At 37.5% G+C, this 23,706-nt stretch overlaps 2 protein-coding genes across 4 annotated transcripts in view; both read right to left on the bottom strand.

Annotated features, from left to right (window-relative positions):
- The window catches only part of traf3ip2b (TRAF3 interacting protein 2b), an 872,991-nt gene that overhangs the window by 215,798 nt on the left and 633,487 nt on the right, over nucleotides 1-23,706 (bottom strand). The gene's annotated exons all lie outside the window — the stretch shown is intronic.
- gli2b (GLI family zinc finger 2b) overlaps nucleotides 1-23,706 on the bottom strand; it is a 164,352-nt gene that overhangs the window by 48,980 nt on the left and 91,666 nt on the right. For both annotated transcript variants that reach the window (XM_087272358.1, NM_001015069.1), the window contains 2 exon segments: nucleotides 15,483-15,676; nucleotides 9,862-10,044 (listed from right to left, as the gene is read on the bottom strand). In XM_087272358.1, coding sequence (XP_087128484.1) covers nucleotides 9,862-10,044; nucleotides 15,483-15,676 — 377 coding nt within the window.

The raw sequence follows: 23,706 nt of genomic DNA, 5'->3' as shown, positions 1-23,706 counted from the left end.
AAACACAAGCGCAGCCGTTTAAAGCTCATTTGTGGTGAATGATGTCAGAATTTACCGGTATTTTGGAATGGATGTGTGAACGCTCTTTTCCGGAAACTTTCCGTAACGTCCTCGCCTGTGTGAACAGCGCTTTTTTGAATATACTGGTAAAGTCGTTCCGGAAATTTTCCAGATATTTACCGGTATCACTGTGTGAAAGGGGCTAATGTGTTATTTTATCACTTGTATTGAAATGAAAGCAATATTAATTTGACTTAATTCTTCCTGAACTTGTCTTACTTTTAATTCAAAAGATTCCAAATATTTTATAAATTTAATAAATATATTTCAAGTATAATACATTTTTAAAATGGTATGTAATGCCAATACTCCTGACAGTGACCAAACAGCTAAGATAAACAGCAGTTTACCCTCGGATGACATGATCAATACTTTCTGTTTGATTCTCTTTGGTTCGCTCAGGCGTGACATTTCCAGTTCTGTCCACTGCAGAGCTATTTAAGGAGCCTTGCGAATGTGTGTGTGTGTGTGTGTGTAGCCTAACAGCATGATTGATGCTCTCACACACCCTCTGCGACACACGGCTCTGCAGGATAGAGTCGGACCCCATCAATAAGTGCTCAAGATTGATTTCTGGTGGAAAACCGAATATACTGTACGTGGATAACATGACTTTACTCGGAAAATGAGATGGTAACGTCGTCACAACAAAGTTCATGTGTAAAAACACAGATAAAATAATGTTGTTTTTCAAAATATAGAACTTTATTTATGAAATAAAACATTTTACAATTATTTTAGGTAAAGCAAAATCTAAAATATGACACTGAAGTATTTGATAATGCTACTGAAAGTATTTTGAGATTAACGTATCTTGTTTTGTTAAAGGGTGATCAGAATTAGATTAAAAAAGCGGTTAGGTGAACAGACTTAATCGTCTCAATCTCGAACTCAGCATGACCTCATTTTGATTTGATTCTGGATAATTAATCCTTGCCAATAAATTACCGTAATTACCAAGATAACAATCAAACTATTGCAGACTTGACTTTGTTTAATGAGGGTAATTTACAGAACCGACTCTGTCTCAAAAAGGAATGTGCGTGAATAATAAGCATGTGTGGTGTGTCTACGGCTTACAAATGTTTTTCTAACATCAGCTGGCATTGAAAAAAAACACACATTCTGAGCAGTGTGTTATCATTCAGGTTGTTAGCTTGCTAACTTAAGTAGAGTGTGTTACAGATGCAGGAAACTGCTTTTTCAGTGGTGAATAACTGAGACAACTGCAGCAAACTCAACAGGTGCTAAGCATTATGAACTGTGTGTATGTGTGTGTGTGTGTGTGTGTGTGTGTGTGTGTGTGTGTGTGTGTGTGTGTGTGTGTGTGTGTGTGTGTGTGTGATTAGAGTTTGTATCCAGAGACTCTGGCAACCGGACGCCCATAATGATTTCATCACGTGCAGTGCCAACACAAGCAGGATTACACAAATCATTTCTGTGTGTGTGTGTGTGTGTGTGTGTGTGTGTGTGTGTGTGTGTGTGCGCGGACTCATTCCCCACAGACCACAGCACTAATAAATAATCCCTCAGCTTTGTTGCCATGAGGGTCATTACTCTTAGCATGAGCTAATGGTTTGCTGTCATGTTCAGGCATTTGCAGGAGCTCCTAACACGTCTTTAGCACTAAGAGCCGCCGCAGGACCCAAATCCAGAGAGAGCAGATTCAACAAACACAAAAGACAAAGAACAACAAACATAAAACTCAATGAAAACCAACCCTGACATTTTGTGAGCTACTGATCTGTGCCCGAACGCAGACATTGGATGTGTTTTTGGTGGAATTTGCATGGTTTTAATGGCAGACCGTCAGTAGCGCTCTGTGATGGCAGAGGCATTCGTCTCTGTTACACCTTCACCTCAGCGGAAATGAATTTATTAATGTGATCTTGCCACCCCTTAGAGGACATATCTGCTTTTAGATGCATAGTGCATATACAGCTGAAAGCAGAACTGAACATACACTGTATAAAACGGCACATTACCATTAAAAACAGTCAGATGTTATCGTGACTAAACTTTTTCTCTGTTAGGTAAGTTAGGATGATCACATTACTTTCTGTTCTGATTAACAGCAGAATAATGAGAGACAGATTTTTGGAGAAACTGTATGAACTTTTCTTGAAAGACAAGTTTACACACAATAAGATTATTCATCCTCTGGAAAAGCTCAGATGATGATGTCAAGGTTTTGGAAGTTTCTGATTGGCTGATTGACAACATTTGAGTTAATGTGAGGCACAACTGTAGAATAGTATTGAAGGAAAAGCTCAAACACACTGCTTCCTTGTGTGACAACATGGGAAAATCAACAAGCCAGAATCAACACAAAAGCCAGATTACAGTTTGCTAAATCACACTGGGGAAAAGACTCATGTTTGGAGACATGTCCTGTGCTCTGATGGAGCTAAGATTGAACTGTTTGGCCATAATGAGCAGTGTTACACTTGGAGGACAAAGGGGAAAGCGCACAAGCCTAGAAACACCATCCCAACTGTGCAGTATGGGGGCGGCAGCATCATGTTGTGGGGCTGTTTTGCTGCAGGAGGGACTGGTCCACTTCATAGCATAGATGACATCATGAAGAAAGAACATTATGGAGAAATACTGAAGCAACATCTCAACACATCAGCCGGGAAATTAAAACTTGGCCACAAATGGCTCTTCCAAACAGACCATGACCCTAAGCACACTGCCAAATTAGTTCAAATGTGCTTTAAGGTCAACAGAGTGAATGTTTTGGAGTGGCCATCACAAAGCCCTGATCTCAATCCTATAGAAAATGTGTGGGCAGAGTTGAAAAAGCTTGTGTGAGCAAGACAGCCTACAAATCTGACTCAGTTACAGCAATTCTGTCAGGAGGAATGGGCCAAAACTCCTGCAAACTATTGTGAGAAGCTTGTGGAAGGAGACACAAAACATTTAAAAGCAAAGCTAAGACATACCAAGGAAATGTGTGTAAACTTTTGACTGTCAAGAAACTAATAAAAAATTCACAAAAAAAAATCCTCTCATTATTCTGGCATTTAGCAAATGTAAATCATTTTAGGTAATCCTAATGGACCTAAAATATTAAACTGAATGATTTAACATCAAACATTTAAAAAAAATGTTTATGCTCTCTTTTTAGAGTGTATGTGAACTTCTGTTTTCAACAGTATCGGAGTATGTGGTTGAAACACCCTGCTGAAACGAGGGGGTCTCATGGCCTTTTAATCTTTTTCTCCCCTTTTTAGATTTCTGATCAAGTTATGTCAGATTTATTAATGTAGTGAATCCTCTGATTTTCATTGAGCAGCTGTAATATTCATTAACATTAATTATTCGAATTCTTATATTCACTAAGGTGCCGCTGTCATCATTAACCTGCAGGCTGCATTCTGCTCATAAGGCTGCGAGAAAATAAAAAGAGCGGAGCTGCGGCAAAATAATGAATAAAAAAAGTGAGGCTATGGTCAAATAAATAAATAAAGTCCGACTGCTGAGAGTGCAAGCAGCTAGGGACACCGGCCCTCACGGCCAAAAAAACGGATTGGCCCACAGGGAATTCTCCCGGTCCTCCCTCATAGCCAATCCTGCCTGCTGGAAAACAGCTTCCATAATCTGCAACATCCATTCTCCCAATACCTAAATGTGCAGCTTCTTACATTATTGTTGATAGTTACAGTAACTCTGACTGCTCCATTATTTTCATATAGATTAGAGTAGGGCTGCTCGATTTTGGAAAAAATCATAATCACGATTATTTTGGTCATAATTGTAATCACGATTATTCAAAACGATTATCAGTTGAAGTCAAAATTATTAGCGCTCCTGAGAATTTTGTTTTTTTAAATAACTATTTCCCAAATTATGTTTAACAGAGCAAGGACTATTAACAGTATTTCCTCTAATATTTTTTTCTTTTGGAGAAAGTCTTCTTTGTTTTATTTTAGCTAGAATAAAAGCAGGTTTAAATATTTTGAAACCCATTTTAAGGTCAATATTATTCGCCCCCTTAAGCAATATATTTTTTGATTGTCTGCAGAAGAAACGACTGTTATACAATGACTTGTCTATCTACCCTAATTAAGCCTTTGAATGGCACTTTAATTTAAATGCTTGTGTTTTGTAAAAAAACATCTAGTAAAATGTTATGTACTGTCATCATAGCAAAGATAAAACAAATCAGTAATTAGACACGATATATCAAAACTATTATGTTCAGAAATAAGTTTAAAAAAACTTCTTTCCATTAAACAGAAATTGGAGGAAAAGGGTTGCTAATATTCAGGAGGGCTAATAATTCTGACTTCAACTGTATATATATATATATATATATATATATATATATATATATATATATATATATATATATATATATATATATATATATATATATATACAGTTATTTTCCACCCTGCAAAGGAAAGAGAAATAAATACAATAGAATAAAAATATGAAACAAACTGTGATTTAAGCATCTTCACCCTAAGAAAAACACTTTAGCTACAAAAATCCTTCAGTCAGGAGCAGTAAGGGATGTTCTCGTCGTTTGATTAATGATAAAACAGGCGGCAGCATTTCGCCCTGTCACTTTAATGGTTTTCTTTCACGTGTCTTTTGATTCTCAACTCATTTGTTTATTATGCAAATTAGGGTTAATATGAATAATCACTAACCACCGTGTTTTGAAACCTATTTGACCACTAAAGCGCTCACGTTAAGATTACTTTAGATGTCTGCGCTCCTCTGCTCGTCTCAGTGTGTGAATGAGACCGAATGCTGACCGCGTGCTTATGCGTGTGCGCGTGTTGCACACACACATAAGCACGCGGTCTTTCGCGCTTTTGGTATATGATGCAATAATCGCTTATCTCGATAAATGGTTTTTCATAATCGATAGAAGCCATAATCGAAATCAAAATCGGATTTTCGATGAATTGCACAGCTCTAGATTAGAGTTGGCTGCTTTTGGCTAATCATGACTGAACGGCCAAGGAAATTAAGTGTTCTCAAGCTCTGAAGTTGTCTTTTAACACTTTCTCACTTTAACACTTTCTCTGTCTTTGCTTGACTTTTGATATATCCAGGGCCGGAGTGGGACTCCTTTTCAGCCCTGGAGTTTCAAGCCTCAGACCGGCCCACCTCAGTTCACGAGTCACTATATTAAAATAAAGTGATTTCCAAATCAGTTTCTAATTACACTATCACGTCTTTTTTGAGAAAACAGCTGCTTTAGAACTTCAAATGTTCAACAACCCTAACAGTATTATATGTCTTAACAATAAAAATGACAAAAAAAGTTACTCAGAAGAGGATCGAACGCGGGTCTGCGGCGTCATAAACTAACATGCTATCCACTGAGTCACAACAGCTGTTCAGTGAGTAGTGATTCATCTAATTTATAATATAGTGCATAATATATAATGTAGAACTGCAGTGAAATAATGAATTAAAAGGCTGTGGTCAAGTAAATAAATAAATAAATTTAAAAAGTGTGACTGCTGAGAGCAATAGATTCTGGAGCTAAGGATACCGACCCTCGCGGCCAAAAAATGGACCGGAATTCTCCCGGTCCTCCCGATTAGCCAATCCGGGCCTGAATATATCTCATTGTCTTTCTGCCTGTGTTCCTTCAATAAAGTCTCAAAACTGCAATTGTGTTCAAGATTACACTGGAAAACAACTCTGTAACACCCATAATACTTCATATTGAGCTGATGATGTCTTCCAATTTTCCAATCCCTAAATGTGCAGCTCTACATTATCGTTGATAATTACAGTAACTCTGCCTGCTTCATTATTTTTCATAGATTAGAGTTGGCTCCTTTTGGCTATTTGTGACTGATCAGCCAAGGAAAACGAAGTGTTTTCAAGCGCTCTTTTAACACTTTCTCACAGTCTTTGCTTGACTTATGGTATCTCTTATTCTCTTTCTGTCTGTCTTTGTAACTGACTCACGCTGTTTCCCGTCAAAGCGCGGCCTCCAAACACATCTGTGTAAAAGCTGTCGGGACTCCGGACGGGCCGCGGATCAAAGCCAGATGGAGTTAACTCAGCTAAATGAGCTATTCATTCATGTTGCTTCAGCAAAGCCTGAGATCTGCACAGAAACACACGCCCGGACGGCACGCTCAAGTGTTTGTTTTTCATCTCCGATTGTTTGAAGAGACGCTAGAGCAAATGTTTATTCTGCAGAGACCTACTGTACATCACCATGTGTTTGTTTGAAATAACACCTTCGTCTCTCTCTGGAGCATTAGTCACGGTGTCTCGTCCTGGTATTTTCACTCTGACTGAACAGCACAAGCGTCTTAAATAAACACTACATGATACTCCTGTTCATAATCAGATGCTTCAGTAGTTCTGAATCAGATAAAGAAATTCCAGAAGCAATCAATCAGGAGTTAAGATAGCTCGACAAATGCTCTTTTCAAAAGCAGGCCACAATGAACATGAGATTTCAGCATGATACACAGCATGACAACAGCCAATCAGGACCAAAGACTGTAAAATATATGGACGTAGTGTCCGTGACGTCACACATAGGTTTCTAAAGAGCGCAAAAGAAGCCACAAGTAGGCTTCAGAGCCAGAGATATACACATATACACATATATCTATGATCGGGAGTTTTCCTGGATGTTAGTATTTATCTATTTTTTTTAATTATGAAAATTATAATTTGACATCACTTTTCTACATTGATGGATCAGTGACCGCACTGGCATTCCTGCCAAAAAGCTTGTGTTTGTGTGTCCAGAAATGTACTATCCACCCACCCTGTTAAATTTAATCTAATCCGTGTCCTGAAACACAGCTCCTCTCCTGCTTTCACTTCTCATAATGACGGAGGGAGCGATTGGTTTGTGAATGAATCTCCGTTATGAACGACTCGTTCACTAGCCGACAATAATACAAGTTTCTGGCAGCGCAGCATCTCATTGTCATATATTTATTTTGAATTGTTTGCTGATTTTATTCAACAAAGCTAGCATAAGCCGAGTATTTAGTGCGAATTGGAACTACTTTGCCTTATGCTGAATGCAGTGACTGTATTATCACCAATAACCTGTTTAGCACAAATTTCAGAACATACAAAAACGTAAAAAACTTAATCTTACCTATGAAATGTTCTGCCTTTGTGCTTTGTAATAACACTTGACTAGTGCGGTTGAATGACATTTGTCCTGGGAGCACTGTACCAATGTGGCGGCGCTATTGACGCATGCTCAAGGTCCCTATGCGATATCTAGTGTATATATCTATGTCACAAATTGAGGTGCGGGGAAAGGAGGCGGAGTGGAGCGTCAACGCGGGGAATCCTTCACAAACTGAGGAGCGATCACAAACCGAAAGCGGCGAGAGCGTCAAAGTAGCCAGAAGTCATTCATTTTTAACGAGAACCGGTGGCGAAAAACAGCGGCGCGTCTTCATTGGCTATGACGCGGTTCGGCGGCAAGCAATCAGAATGAAGTAGTCCACCACTTGAGAGGTGTTCAGAAAACACAGACCTGTGAACTTTGGTTCCATCCACAGCTGTTCCCAAGAGTTAGATTATTGCGGTTCCTGGATTTTTAATTATTGAAAATCGCGACGACGTGGGGTCCCCTAATCACGCGGGGCCCCCCCCCTGCGGTGCGTGCCCTGCGGGCCCGTCCGCTACGCCACTGTGAGCCACTAAACATTGTTCTTATGATGTTTTTTAACAGGAGGAAAACGCAAATTACTTCCAAACATTTCAGATATAGTCTGTGTTAGTTACTGTAAGACTATTGATGAACTCCAGCATAACACCCCTTACAGAAATTTCACATGGGATCACATGTGCACGTGAAATTGCACATGTTAAATTTTAGATGTGAAACACACAAACCACATGTGAAATGCACATGGGATAACATGTGAACCACAAGTGATCACATGGGAAAACGTGTGTATTTGGAACAATTTCGTGTGAATTTACATGTGAACCACATATGATCACATGGGAAAACGTGTGTATTTGGAAGGTTTTTGTGTGAATTCACATATGATCACATGGGAAAACGTGTGTATTTGGAAGGTTTTTGTGTGAATTCACATATGATCACATGGGAAAACGTGTGTATTTGGAAGGTTTTTGTGTGAATTCACATATGATCACATGGGAAAACGTGTGTATTTGGAACGTTTTTGTGTGAATTCACATATGATCACATGGGAAAACGTGTGTATTTGGAATGATTTTGTGTGAATTCACATATGATCACATGGGAAAACGTGTGTATTTGGAACGTTTTTGTGTGAATTCACATATGATCACATGGGAAAACGTGTATATTTGGAACGTTTTTGTGTGAATTCACATGTGAACCCCATATGATCACATGTGAACGCTTCAGATGACTGTTCTAGAACCTACAGCTAATCAATCTGTCAGATTCTGGAGTGCATTACAGCTCTAAATATAAACTATAAATGATCTTAAATAAAACAAATACATGTATAGAGATGGTATATAAGTATATAACTTTACTCACATGGGAAACGGAGGCCACATGAATGGTTTGTGAGCACAATTAAGTGCACTCAGCATGCCATGCCATCTAATAATTGCAGGAAACAAGTCCAAAAGGCAGCTGACTGTGTAAAGCCACATAAAACAACACAGAAATACGATAAATATGCCGAGTTCAGTGGCTAATCTGCAGGAGTCAGCTGAGGTGACGGCGACCAACGAGACCTTACTGTCACTCAAGTGGCCACGCCCTTAATTATGCAAACTTAATATCACTTAATATAAAGGAAACGGATGAGAAAAATTCACCCCCTCACAGTTGTCATGAAGGGTAATATTAGCTTTATGAAGCAAAATCTTTTTTTGTACCAGGCTGTAAACACCTTTTTTTCTGCTGTAAAGATGCCCATTCTAACAGTGGACAGGAGCGGCCAGGACTAGCGCAATTTCGGATGAATTGCAGTTTTAGTTACTTCCGTATTGGCTTTCTGAGGGAGAGCGGGAGGTTGCTGCTTGATCAGGACATAAGTAAAAATATTATCAGACATACTGTGAACATTTTCTTGCTCTGGTAAACATCATTTGGGAATTTAGTTTTTTAAAGAATTCAAATTCAAAGGGGGGCTAATAATTCTGACTGTCATAATATGGGATTTTTGTCATATCGCACAGCCCTAGTTGACCACATTTCCACCTATACAGACACTAATTGGTGTTGCTTATTTAAATATATTGTGACGGTCACAGTAACTCTTGCTTCTTCATTGTTTATACAGTTGCAGTTTATACATCTTGGACTGCTACTAAAATAACCCTGGTCCTAACAGCTAACTTCCCCTTTTAAGGTGGCTTAGGAAGTGCCAGATGACAAATAAACGTCACCCGTGTGAAGCTTCTGGCCAGTGTTTAGAGAGCGTCAGCTGCGAGCGGAAGCTGAACGAGGAGGTTATTTATTTCACTGCCTGCCTGTTTAAAGACTCTTAGAAGCCAGACATACAGTTCAAGCCAAAATTATTCACAATTCTAAGTGTTGCTTAAGGGAAGGAAGATTTTTTCAACATATTTTTTAATCATAATAGTTTTGATTTCTACAATTTCTCTTCTGGCAGCCGTTATCAGTCTTACACTATCGTTTTCCTCTTTCTGAAAGTCTTGATAACACCATCATCTTTTATTATGTCAGCATATAGGATTGTAAAGTAATGATTTGTTGTACTCTCCCATTCACTGCGCACTACGTTTACCCGACAATGATGAATTGCGCTACTGAGAAACCCAGAAATGGATCCGTTATCTTGGAAATGAAGGTTTGATTCTCACCGTCCACTGATGTGAAGTATTCTGGCAGGTGAGCGGCGGCCGCTGCGGCTCCAGCTCCCTGCATCAGTAGTTCTCCATACGGGTTCCGATGGCCGGCCATCAGGTGGTAATAATCCGCTGGAGACGCACCAGGAGGAGGAGGAAGACCAAACAACCCTCGCTCCTTCAGGTGCTCGTGGGCCACTGTTATGGACAAACACACAGAGAGAAGACGGGGTTAGAGGACACATACAATTCATTATGGAACAAACACTATTGAGGAACATTGAGGAATAAACACTATTTATACATACATACACCTATTTATTTTTATTTAACGACACTAAAAAACTAAATCCTCATTTCCCCATATGAAAAAAATAACTATAGTAGTAAATATAGTAAATAATATAGTAAATAGTAAGGTTTTTAACTGTAAAGTGTTTGAATTATTTTGTTGTTGTAATTCAATAGTTGCTATTGTAACACATCAACAAGAATAATTGATCCGTTGCGGTCGATTCTATAGTTGCTATGGTAACACAACAACTATAGTAACTGATCTGTTGTGGCGATTCTATAGTTGCCATGGTAACACAACAACGCTAGTAATTGATCTGTTATGGCGATTCTATAGTTGCTATGGTAACACAACAACGCTAGTAATTGATCTGTTATGGCGATTCTATAGTTGCTATGGTAACACAACAACGATAGTAATTGATCTGTTATGGCGATTCTATAGTTGCTATGGTAACACAACAACGATAGTAATTGATCTGTTATGGCCATTCTATAGTTTCTATGGTAACACGACAACTATTGTAATGTAAACAAATGACCCAATACTGTAGTTTTTTACAACTATAGTGTATGTTATAATATAATAATACACCAAAGTTTACTGTAGTAAAAATTAAAGTTGTCTACTGTCTTTATTACAGTTTATCAGTCCACTATTCATTTTTCATCAGTTTGTCAGTGTTTGTGTCAGTTTTTATTTTGAAACCAAACTGAAGAAATCACATGACAGTCCCAACTATGAGTTTAAAAGCATATGACCTGCCCACTTTTACAATATTACACCATCAAAGACTATGCTGGCACACAGGAATTTAAGTATTATTTGTATATCACTATATTATTGCATATCTTAACCAAATATATATTAAATGTGTATATTATTGATATTAATTATACTATATGAACTATTTACATTATATATATGTGTGTGTGTGTGTGTGTGTGTGTGTGTGTGTGCGCGTGCGTGCGTGCGTGTGTATATATATATTTAATTTTTTTATTAAGTTTAAATAATATTACAAGTTTAACTAAATAAAAATTATGGATAAAATTTTTTCATATTGTTTATTGATAAATAAAATAATTTTATTATCTATAAAACTTGTATATATTTCAGTTTATTCTACGAAATCAATTTCAACTTAGAAATATTTAATTTCAGCTAATATATATTAAGATTAGTTTTTATTTAACCATTATAACCTTTACAAAATTAAATACAATTTAAGAACTTTTGGAAATGTCTTATAAAATATCAGTGTAAAATAATCTATATAACACCTATTATGAATATGTTCTTCATTCACTCATTTTCTTTTTGGCTTAGTCCCTTTATTAATCTGGGGTCGCCACAGCGGAATGAACTTATCCAGCACATGTTTTACGCAGCGGATGCCCATCCAGCTGCAACCCATCACTGGGAAACACCCATACACATACACTAGGGACAATTTAGCCAAAGAAATTCCTCTATACCACATGTGTTTGGACTGTGGGGGAAACCGGAGCACCCGGAGGAAACCCACGCCAACACGGGGAGAACATGCAAACTCCACACAGAATTGCTAACTGACCCAGCCTGGACTCGAACCAGCAACCTTCTTGCTATGAGGCGATTGTGCCACCCACTGCGCCACCGTGACACGTTATAAATATATATTTTTTCATCAGATATTTATGACAATTAATGAAAATGATTTCAGACCATTTTATTTCAGACCATTGCATACAATCTTAAAGCTGCAGCAAAAAAAAGTAGCCTAGTAAATATACCAGACGGCAAGTGATCATAAAAACTAAATGACGTCTGCTTTCAGTTCTTGTCTAACAGCATAAGAGGAGTTTGACCTACAGTAGAAACAAGTGTTGACATCTGCACCTAGTAAACTTGTTTTAAAAGTGTCAGCAGCAATTAGAGCGAGAGTTTAACATTGCCACGCTCCACTCGTTCAGCTCAAGAACACACAAACCTTTAGGACTGAAATGCCTTCGATATAAGCATACAAATTAGGCACGGGCTGGTGTGAGATTCTGGCGGTGTGATAACCTTGGATAAAAATAATGCTCTAAAATATCTTCTCTTTGGGTAAAAACAGCAACTGTTCCCTATATGGAAAACAATATATTTTATTTTAAGGAATATTTTGGCGCAGTAAACATGTCCGTTGTCCTGTGGCAGCCGTCGCATCATCCAAGTGGATGCTGCACACTGGTGGTGGTGTGGAGAGACCAGCCCTCATGATTGTGAAGCGCTTTGGGTGTATGGCCATACACAATAAATGCGCTATATAAATACACATTACATTACATTTACATATGTCAGGCTAAATAATTCAAATAAATAATTGACTTCTGCTGTCTTCATTAGCTTCAAAAGCACTGATTTCTTCACCCCAAACTTATGTATACTCAAGGATTGGTGTGAAATGATAGCAGTTTTAAAACCTTGACCTTTCTAAACCGCGGTATCATCCCATGCCTACTTCAAATGCAGCATTGCAAGCGCACCAAAGCACTTCTAACAAACAATAAAACAGTCCCACATTAAAACCCTACAGAGATATTCATCCATCTCTCCTTTAATGCAGACATAAGTCACTGTGCCAAGCAACACAATCAAAGCCAGTCTTAGATTCTATTCCCAAGCCTTTAATTTCTCTCTATTCCGGCTTGAAAAATAAACCCGCTGTTGAAGCAGGAGCGCTGAGGTCTGCGTGTCGGCCTGAAAAGCGTCTGGAAAGCGTTCAAGGCCACGTCTACCCATCCACACTCGCTCAAATAGCCCCATTTCTCTTTCTCGCTGCTCTTTTATGTCTTTATCGCTGTTGGGATCTCCGGCGTGCTGCTTATTTAAGTTTAAAGGTGCAGACACATTACGCCTGACAGACTGTGAAGCGTGATTTATACGTCGCTCCGTCGGCGCGCAGCCACCTGTAATTGTAATTCAGCTCTGAAAAGATGCCTGTCGCGGGTTCGGGAGTAAATCGGGGAATTCTGCCCCCTCGTTTCTGCTCATATTTATTTCCAGAACGTTCCTTGAAGGGCAAAGTGTGCGACGGGAAACTTTGACACTTCGTGGGTTTATATATGCATGCTTTTAGATGTGGCGGAGAGATTGACAAGTGCAGTGATTAGGATTGAAGTAATGAAACCTCGAGTTTGTAAACCTCAAATAATTCTGACGTGTTTCAGGGCGGGTTTGACTGGTGTGTGTTAGTTTTGACCAGCCGCCAGAGTGGGTGAGTACACTAAACTAAACTGACTCAAATATTTACACAACTCTCTATTTGACTGACATCACCGACTAGTCTAATCCCACTGTAATTCAACTCAATCCTCAGGTTGTGCATATGGAGAAAAATAGAGTAAATAATATAGTAAATAGTGAAGTTTTTTAACAATACTATAGTGAAGTTCTTGGATTAATTTTGTGTTAATCCTGTAGCTGTTATTGTAACACAACAACTATAGTAATTGATCTGTTGTGGTGATTTTATTGTGTCAGTGTTTTTATTGGTGTTGGTGTCAATGTTAATGTCAGTATATAAACTGGTGTTTGTGTTAGTGGCAATGTTTGTGGCAGTGTTTGTGGCAGTGTTACTGTCAGTGTTGATTTCAATGTTATTGTCAGTGTTAATGTTACTGTCAGTGCTAGTGGCAATGTTTGTATGTTTTGTCAGTGTTACTGTCAGTTTTTGTGTCAGCGTTCTTGTCAATGTTACTGTCAGTGTTACTGTCAGTGTTAGTGTCAGTGTTTGTGTCAGTGTTCTTGTCAGTGTTAGTGTCCATGTTAGTGTCAGTGTTAATGTCAGTGTTACTGTCAGTGTTCTTATCAGTGTTAGTGTCAGTGTTAGTGTCAGTGTTAGTGTCAGTGTTTGTGTCAGTGTTTGTGTCAGTGTTTGCGTCAAAATTCTTGTCAGTGTTAGTGTCAGTGTTAGTGTCAGTGTTACTGTCAGTGTTTGTGTCAGTGTTTTTGTCAGTGAAAGTGTCCGTGTTAGTGTCAGTGTCAGTGTTACTGTCAGTGTTAGTGTCAGTGTTCGTATCAGTGTTACTGTGAGTGTTTGTGTCAGTGTTCTTGTCAGTGTTAGTGTCCTTGTTAGTGTCAGTGTTACTGTCAGTGTTAGTGTCAGTGTGTGTGTCAGTGTTACTGTCAGTGTTCGTGTCAGTGTTAGTGTCAGTGTTTGTGTCAGTGTTAGTGTCAGTGTTAGTGTCAGTGTTCGTGTCAGTGTTCGTGTCCTTGTTAGTGTCAGTGTTACTGTCAGTGTTAGTGTCAGTGTTAGTGTCAGTGTGTGTGTCAGTGTTTGTGTCAGTGTTACTGTCAGTGTTCGTGTCAGTGTTCGTGTCAGTGTTACTGTCATTGTTCTTGTCAGTGTTAGTGTCAGTGTTAGTGTCAGTGTTACTGTCAGTGTTAGTGTCAGTGTTAGTGTCAGTGTTAGCAGCAATGTTTTATTGGTGTTTGTGTCATTGTTACTGTCAGTGTTTGTGTTAATGTTCGTGTCAGTTTTAGTATTACTGTCAGTGTTTGTGTCAGTGTTAGTGTTACTGTCAGTGTTTGTGTCAGTGTTCTTGTTAATGTTAGTGTCAGTGTTACTGTCAGTGTTAGCAGCAATGTTTTATTGGTGTTTGTGTCAGTGTTACTGTCAAGTGTTTGTGTCATTGTTACTGTCAGTGTTTGTGTTAATGTTCATGTCAGTGTTAGTATTACTTTCAGTGTTTGAGTCAGTGTTAATGTCAGTGTTTAGGTCAGTGTTACTGTCACTGTTTGTGTCAGTGTTAGTGTCAGTGCTAGTGTCAATGTTTGTGTCAGTGTTCTTGTCAGTGTTACTGTCAGTGTTAGTGGCAATGTTGGTATCGGTATAAGTGTCAGTGTTCCTCTCAGTGTTTGTGTCAATGTTCATGTCATTGTTACTGTCAGTGTTATTGTCAGTGTTTATACTAGTGTTTGTGTCAATGTCAATGTTTGTATTGGTGTTTGTGTCAGTGTTAATGTTAGTGTCAGTGTTTATACTGGTGTTTGTGTCAGTGTTAGTGTCAATGTTTGTGTCAGTGTCAATGATAGTGCAAGTGTTTGTGTCAATGATTGTATTGGTGTTTATGTCAGTGTTTGTTTCAGTGTTAGCGTCAGTATTTGTGTCCGTGTTTGTATCCATTTTACTGTGAGTGTTAGTGTCAGCATTTGTGTCAATGTTTCTATTGGTCAGTGTTAGTGTTGGTGATTATGTCAGTATTTGCATAAGTATCAATGTTTGTGTCAGTGTTAATATCAGTGTCAGTGTAAGTGTTTAAATCAGTGTTAGTGTTTGTGTTGTTGTTGTTTGTGTTAGCATTTCCACACTGACCTTCTGCTGGACTGAGCCCGCGGGCCGCTGAGATCATGGACAGCGTTGGGCTGCTGTGAGCCGATCGCAGGTAATGCTCGACATGCGGAGAGACGTATGAGTGCGGAGGGAGAAAAGCCTCGCCGGCGGCTCCCGGAGACAGACGGATCAGAGAGATGTCGGAGATCACTGGACTGCCCGCTAAACCTGGAGGACTGCACCAAAAAACACACAGAAACATCACTGTCCACATCCAGAATTCACAGATATAAAAGACTGCTCTGAGAGATGAAGCTTTTACATTCTCTGTGTTTTTCCACAATCTGTCAAACCAGTTTTAAACTCTTCTTCTGTAGTGCAAAGACATTCTGAGCAACCAATGTGCACAATTTATTTTCCAATCAATATCTCAATTGCAGTTTTACATTTAAAAACAAAAACTTTGAGCCTGACTGAATCTAAAACCACTCATTCATCTCCTCTAGATTACAAAAAGATAAGAAATGTCATATATTTATTTATAATATATGTATTATGTACTTTGTGAATTCATAAAAGTAAATAATTACATTTAATTTAAAAATGTTTTTTTTATTTCGTTGTCTGTTTGTTTAAGGGAAATCATAGAAATGTGTTTCTATGAAGAAGATTCTATGTTTCTAAGAAACATTAAATATCCCAAAAAAACAATTAATAAGCATATTAATTTATTATTATTATTATTTTATTTATTATTATTATTATTATTATTATTTAGTAATATTATATATATATATATATATATATATATATATATATATATAATATAAGTTGTTTTTCTATTGTTAATATAATTTATAAATTAATAAAAATAATTATACTTATTAAAAAATCTAAAATCATCATCATTATTATTTTAGTAATATATTTAATATGTCAAGTCAGATATATGATTTATTTTAATTATCTAATTAAAATGTATTTTTAGAATTTATAAATATACATACAAATAAATATACTTATTATGATCAAAAATATTATTCATTCATTCATTTTCTTATGAATTTTCTATTATTATTTTTTATATTTTCATTATTATTAATATTATTATGATTATCATCATTATTTTAGTAATATATTTAATATGTGGTCAAAAATATGATACCGATAAAACATGAATACATTTTAAAAGCAATGTTTTAAGTTGTATTTCTATTTTTAATTATTTTAAATAGAATATATAAATATACACTTATTTTAATCAAAAACGTTCTATAAATTATATTTATAGATTTATTATTTATTACAAATGTATTCTTATCATTATTATTATTATTATATTATTTTGTTATATTCTTAAAATATTTTAAAATTATATATAAAATTTACTTATTATAATTGAAAACATTGTAAAAATCATATTTTATTATTATCATTATTTTTGTAATATATTTAATATTTAGTCAAATATATGATTTATATAATTTTGAATATTTATACACTTTATTTACGATATTAATACATTTTATAAAGCAAAGTTTAAAGTTTTATTTCTATTTTTAATTATCTTAAATATAATTTATAAATATATATTTCAACAAATATACTTAATTTAAACAAAACATTCTATAAATTCTATTTTTTGTTATTATTATGTTTATTTTAGTAATATATGTATTTTTAGTCCTATATATGATACTATTAAAACATATTAATATTTGCTTGAAATAACGCAAAAACAACCAATTTACACTTTTTAGTGAAATATAGGTGTCCTAATAGTGTTTTTAGCAGTGTGGGACACATATACCACTGTCAACAGCTCAACACGTGTGTTGTACTTCTATTGTTTAGATATAATATTCAATATAATATAACCTTAAATATAATTATTTTATGTGTGTGTGTGTGTGTTAAAATATTAATTTTATATATATTAACTTATTTCTAACACATATATCTAATATATCTAACATATATATATATATATATATATATATATATATATATATATATATATATATGTGTGTGTGTGTGTGTGTGTGTGTGTGTGTGTGTGTGTGTGTGTGTGTGTGTGTGTATATATATATATATATATATATATATATATATATATATATATATATATATATATATATATATATATATATATATATATATATATAAATAAATACATTCACTTAAATAAAAAATAAATGTATGATGATTTATACATGCTTTGTAATAAAACGCACTAAGCCATCACTGTGAAAGTGATGTGTGTTTTATTTCCTCATAACATAAATGGTGCAGGGCAAAGCAGTGGCGCAGAAGGTAGTGTCGTCGCCTCACAGCAAGAAGGTCGCTGGGTTGCTGGTTCGAGCCTCGGCTCAGTTGGTGTTTCTGTGTGGAGTTTGCATGTTCTCCCTGAGTTCGCGTGGGTTTCCTCCAGGTGCTCCGGTTTCCCTCACAATCCAAACACATGTGGTACAGGTGAATTGGGTAGGCTAAATTGTCCGTAGTGTATGAGTGTGAATGTGCATGTGGATGTTTCCCAGAGATGGGTTGCGGCTGGAAGGGCATCCGCTGCGTAAAAGCTTGCTGGATAAGTTGGCGGTTCATTCTGCTGTGGCGACCCCAGATTAATAAAGGGACTAAGCTGACAAGAAAATGAATGAATGAATGAATGAATAAATGGTGCATCCCCATTATTATCCAGTATTATCAGGAGAAGCTGTCCAGATTTACAGCTGGTCATTTGCTCTCCTGTTCTCACTCAGCAGATCTTCAAATCAGTGTGCTTTTTTTTTCTGTCAGATCGTTCATGAGTGCTGACAGCCTGAAAACACTCTCCACACACACTCCCCTGATCTGCCACAGAGACGCTCATTTACGGCTTTCAGAGTTATGAAAGTTTGCCATAACTAATATTCCTGTGGTTTGGCCCGGTCTGAGGTGTGATGGGAAAAATCTACAGCTGCTGTGTGATTCTCCCTCCGCCAGCGCTGTACTCCAGCATCACTTTTCTTGTTTTATTCATCACACACACTTCCTGATGAAACCCAGATGGGATAATAAAGTGCTGCGACTTCTATTCTGTTGAAAGTTCCAGTTAAATGTTGACGTTATGCCACATGTACGAGGACAACCACAACATTAAAAACCAACGATGAAGCTTAATAGAGCATTCGTTAATATTTTCATTTTAAATACACTTATTTTAATAGTGTATGGATTTTACCACAAAAAAATTGTGGAGTTTTGTTAAAGGATCACGAAACACCAGAACACACGTGTTGAGCTGTTGACAGTGGTATATGTGTCCCACACTGCTAAAAACACTATTAGGACACCTATATTTCACTAAAAAGTGTAAATTGGTTGTTTTTGCGTTATTTCAAGCAAATTCGTACTTCCGGTTTGAAACGAATTGTTGAAGCTGCGTCACGGTCATGAGATAATAGCGTGTATTCCAGCGTGCAGACTGGACGACTGTGCCAGAGTGAGTCTTATTACGTCTTACAGTGTGCTGCATTAATGCATGAGTAAAGCTTGGTTCAAACCAATCAGCGCGCTCTATTGTGCAACTTCATTAATATTCATTACTGTCACAGTGTTTAGACGACAGAGACGCCACGTTGTGTTGGCGAAACAAGCGTGAAGTGTTGCTTTTATAGTTTGCTGCAGTGAAGTTTTGTTTTCATTTTCTCTCTGTGAGAGCGCAGCTGGAGTCACGTGTGGATTAACAGTGTACGCGACGCTCCACAACAATAACTTACGTGTCTAAGGAGGATTATTGTTTACCTGAGAGCTGTTCTCATCTGCAAACGCTGAGATCCGGATTCGCTTTAGTCTCCTCTTAATAAAGACGCGACTCTAGTTGCTGGTGATTGTCCTGTCTCTACAGATTTGGTAAGTGAGCGACCAGTGCTCTTTGTTTATTCAGTTTGTTCATATCGAAGTAACTATTGCACCGAGTGTAAACATGTTAGCACCACAACCAAACTTTAACCTCGTGTAGGATTTTCACCGCATTTAGTGACCGGAATAACACACGCGGCTTTCTGACGCTACCTGCCGTGTGCATCTAAGTTTCCAGGAAATGCAGAGGGTTTTTTTCTCTCATTCGCCGTGCGGTATCAAACATTGCATGAAAAATACACGCTTAGAGCAGCTCCTCGGGTCAAATATCTCGTTTGTCTTGAGGGACATGAATGAATTTCCTGAATGAAAGAGCCAAACTGCAGTTAAAGTCCACCATTTAATCATTTGGCAAATAATTCAACTACAGATGTCCATGTAGGTTAAACACCATCACTTTCTTCTGTGTGTGTATTTTGACTCTGAAACTCGCGCGAGCCCAAATAGACACTCCCACACCATCCCACTTTAGTTCCTCCGACACTCCCCCCTAAATAGAGCTGGACACGCCCACTTTTCTGACTTTTTCCAAAGTAGAGGTGTGAAAACACCCTGCTGAAACGAGGGGGTTTCATGGCCCTTTAAAGGACACCTATTTTACCCCTTTTCATAATGTATTTTGTATCTCAAATATGTGTCTGTAAAGTTTCAGCTCAAAACATCTATCAGATTAATTACTATAACATTCTCAATGTGGAATTGCTTAAGCCCCGGATGTAGTGTCTAAAGCCCCTGATCTTCCGGAATATGTTGCACTTAAATAAAAATAGGTTGTACAATATTTGTATTATTATAATATTCCTTTATTTTGTTATCTAAGTACTTAACATTGCCTCATGCATCACACTCATTCCACCTAACGCATCGTTTGTGTCGCGTGATTAAACCGTCAGCTGTTCAGCAGTAGCTGTTTCTACCGGCAGGTGGGAGTGGCTCTGTTGTCACATGGTGTTAAAAACATCCCATCACTGCACTGTCATCATTCATTCATTATTTTGAGGAGCTGAAGCTGAAGAGGTAATAATACCACTGTTTCGTGTAACTGAATAGTTATGACTACTGATGAAGCCTCATATTTGTTTTCACAGAATAAAATGTGTGTAAGGGCGAAGCAGTGGCGCAGTAGGTGCTGCTGTCGCCTCACAGCAAGAAGGTCACTAGTTCGAACCTCGTCTCGGCTCAGTTGGCGTTTCTGTGTGGAGTTTGCATGTTCTCCCTGCATTCGCATGGGTTTCCTCCGGGTGCTCCGGTTTTCCCCACAGTCCAAACACATGCGGTACAGGTGAATTGGGTAGGCTAAATTGTCTGTAGTGTATGTGTGTGTGTGTGAATGAGTGTGTGGATGTTGAACCTCCCAGAGATGGGTTGCGTAAAACTTGCTGGATAAGTTGGCGGTTCATTCCGCTGTGGCGACCCCAGATTAATAAAGGGACTAAGCCAACAAGAAAATGAATGAATGAATGAATGAAGTCTTAATTGAATTGGTGACTTGTAACTTTGGAATAACTGGAGTTACTATTGGAGTAATTTTTGCTGTAAGGTATCTGTACTTTTACTCAAGTATGGTTTTCAGGTACTTTTCACACCTCTGCCTACAGCCAATGAGAGAGCAGCATTCACTTGTGTGTGTGCAACTGCAGGCCAGCGGGAGGTTGAGGGTGAAGTTAAAAGTGCTCATTTTTGGTTTATTTGGACTCAAGGGCTGTTTCTCAATTCCAAGAACGCAGAGACCGGACTTGTGTTCTTGTGGAGACCGGTCTTGCCAGGTTTCCTCGGAAGAACGAACTCATGAGACCGCGAGGGAAGAGATTGCGTCCTTTGAGAATTGAGATGCTGCGTTCTTCCTGATGGTCACATGAACTTCACATGTTTTAAATTGTAAATTATTTAAACATTACAGCCTTCATACAACGATTTATTGTTTTCCCCTTTTCAAAATCTATACTTTGCATAAAAACATTATAAATATATGTTGCACAATATAAATAAAACAGATTTTAATACGAATTTCAGCAAACAAACACCCTTAATGTGTTTATTCCTTTATTAAGATGTCCGTGGTAATGTTTACTTTCACTGTTTCATTTAGGGAAACTCCTGAGGTAAATAAGTGATATCTCTGAACTTTAATAATAAATCTAGATAAAATGCTGCGCTTCCAGTCGCAATGACTTCTGGGACTTCCAGAGCGAGTTCGCTGCTAAAGTCTGCATCGGTGCGTCCTCGATATCAAGAACACATCCGGGAAGTTTCACGCGTCCTCCGTACTTGCAGTCTTGAGTATTGGAACTGAACTTAGGGAGCTGATGATGACGTTACACGAGAACACGAGGACGCAAGACAGCTGAAGAACGCATATTGAGATACAGCCAAGAAATGGGGAAAAAAAACGAGTGGAGGTTTGACAGGAGCACCGTGTCTGTTTGACGTTTCATACAGAAAGCTAAAAAAGAAAGTTGAGGAGAAATTGCTAATTCCCCTAAAACCCAGCTGAGCAAATATGCACATTTTCTACCCAATTAAAGGCTTCTTTCTCGTTATATAGTTAATAACAAAAGATATACGACGTGTTTTTGGCTGTGAGACTTTGAGAGTTTGGACGAAGTTGTCAGCAATTCTTTCTATAGTAAAGTCATGCAATGTGAAAGCCCCTGTCACCGATCCATCTTGCAGTGTAAACAAAGCAGCGACGAAACGCTAGCCCAGATAGTCATGCAGTGTGAACACATCTGACACACAACTACTTTGAAAATCCTGCAGTCTGAACTCGGCATTAGAGATCGCTCGCTATGGATGTCTCCCATCTCCTGCAAGGTCTCACCTCACATAAACCGCACCGTGACAGATAAGAAGGATGCTGATCTACTATTGATGAGAAATACTAAGCTTTCAGTCTGTTTCTATATCAAATAAATATATATGTGTATATACAGCAAGGCGACATAGTCTCTTAGTGGTTAGCACTGTGACCTCACAGCCAAAAGAGAGAAGAGAAAATAAATCAGTTATTAGAAATGAGTTATTAAAACTATTATGATTAGAAATGTGTTAAAATCTGCTCTCCGTTAAACAGAAATTGGGGGGGAAAAATAGAGGAGCTAATAATTCTGACTTCAACTGTATATTGTCCACCCAATGCTCAACACTTTACCTGTTCAGATTTAGACTGTAATTTAACCAGTTAAACTCTGCTGTTATTTCTGCCTGGATTTTGCATATGGATTTTGGTATAATTTTAAAGAAAACCCTTAGAATTTTCATAAAACACTATTGAAAGTATTTAAAATATCTGTATATGTTGTCTGTAATAATAAACACCTAAAAAAAGAGGCGCTTTTTGTATTTTTTTTATAATCATAGGAAAAAATGTCTCCACTATAATCTATGCTAAAGTTATTGTGTTCCAGCTGATGAGAGGTGCTGTACAAGCCACAGGGAGCGATTATTGTTTTCATATTTCACTATTCTTTTGTTTGATCAAACATAATTCACTGTGTTTGGAGCACGTCAGACATATAAAAGCATTACTTATGCACATCACCTCAAAAACAGAGGAGAATGGCCCTGAAGCGCACAGCATAAGGTGAGAGATGACAGCTGTCTGTGCTATCTGGGGCTGCTTATTGATCATAAATGTATTGTTTTCACTTCTGCATAATGGAAACACCGTAATTCATTCGGCAACTGTTTGATATGTGAATATAAGTCAGTAAAAAAAAATGCTAGAACCGTATGAGCACCGGCAAGAGCTTTCATTTGAGCTATAACTTGTGTACATGTGTCATATGAAAAATATGAAAATAAACCAATGTAAAATACCCAGCTCGGGTATCCAAAATACTGTGTATTTAAGTGTAAATAACTTTTGTACAGTAGAATAAAAACCAAAGTGATGCAGATGAGCATACAATATAGATTCTACACTTTCAAACAAAACCACTTATGGGGGTCTGGTGCAATGCTAGCCCTTCAAATCTTAAAGCGAAAGTCGATGATGTCACAAACCCAGTACCAGGTCCGCAGAGTTTATTAACAACATGCACCTTATTGTAAAGCTGCTTTTTAATGATAATAATAGTAAAAAGCTCTACATAAAAAAATATCAAATATATATTAAAAAATACCTTGAATTGAACTTTTACCACTGTAAGCTCATCTCATTTAAATATCATGACCATAGTGAAGCCGAGCTGTCAGAAGCAGGGCTGTAAGCGCTGTGTGTTTGTCCATCAGACACATGCATAGTTAATCCAGATCAGACGGACTGCACGTAAAACACTGCTGTTCAAACACACCTCCAGCAGCATCAGAAGCGCTTCAATAACTCATGTAATATTCAGATTACACACGTCTCGCCTGTGGGATG

The sequence above is a fragment of the Danio rerio genome, chromosome 11 (genome assembly GCF_052040795.2).
Source record: "Danio rerio strain M-AB ecotype USA chromosome 11, GRCz13ab, whole genome shotgun sequence".
NCBI classification, from domain to species: domain Eukaryota; kingdom Metazoa; phylum Chordata; class Actinopteri; order Cypriniformes; family Danionidae; genus Danio; species Danio rerio.
This window is presented reverse-complemented; position numbering and strand designations above follow the sequence as displayed.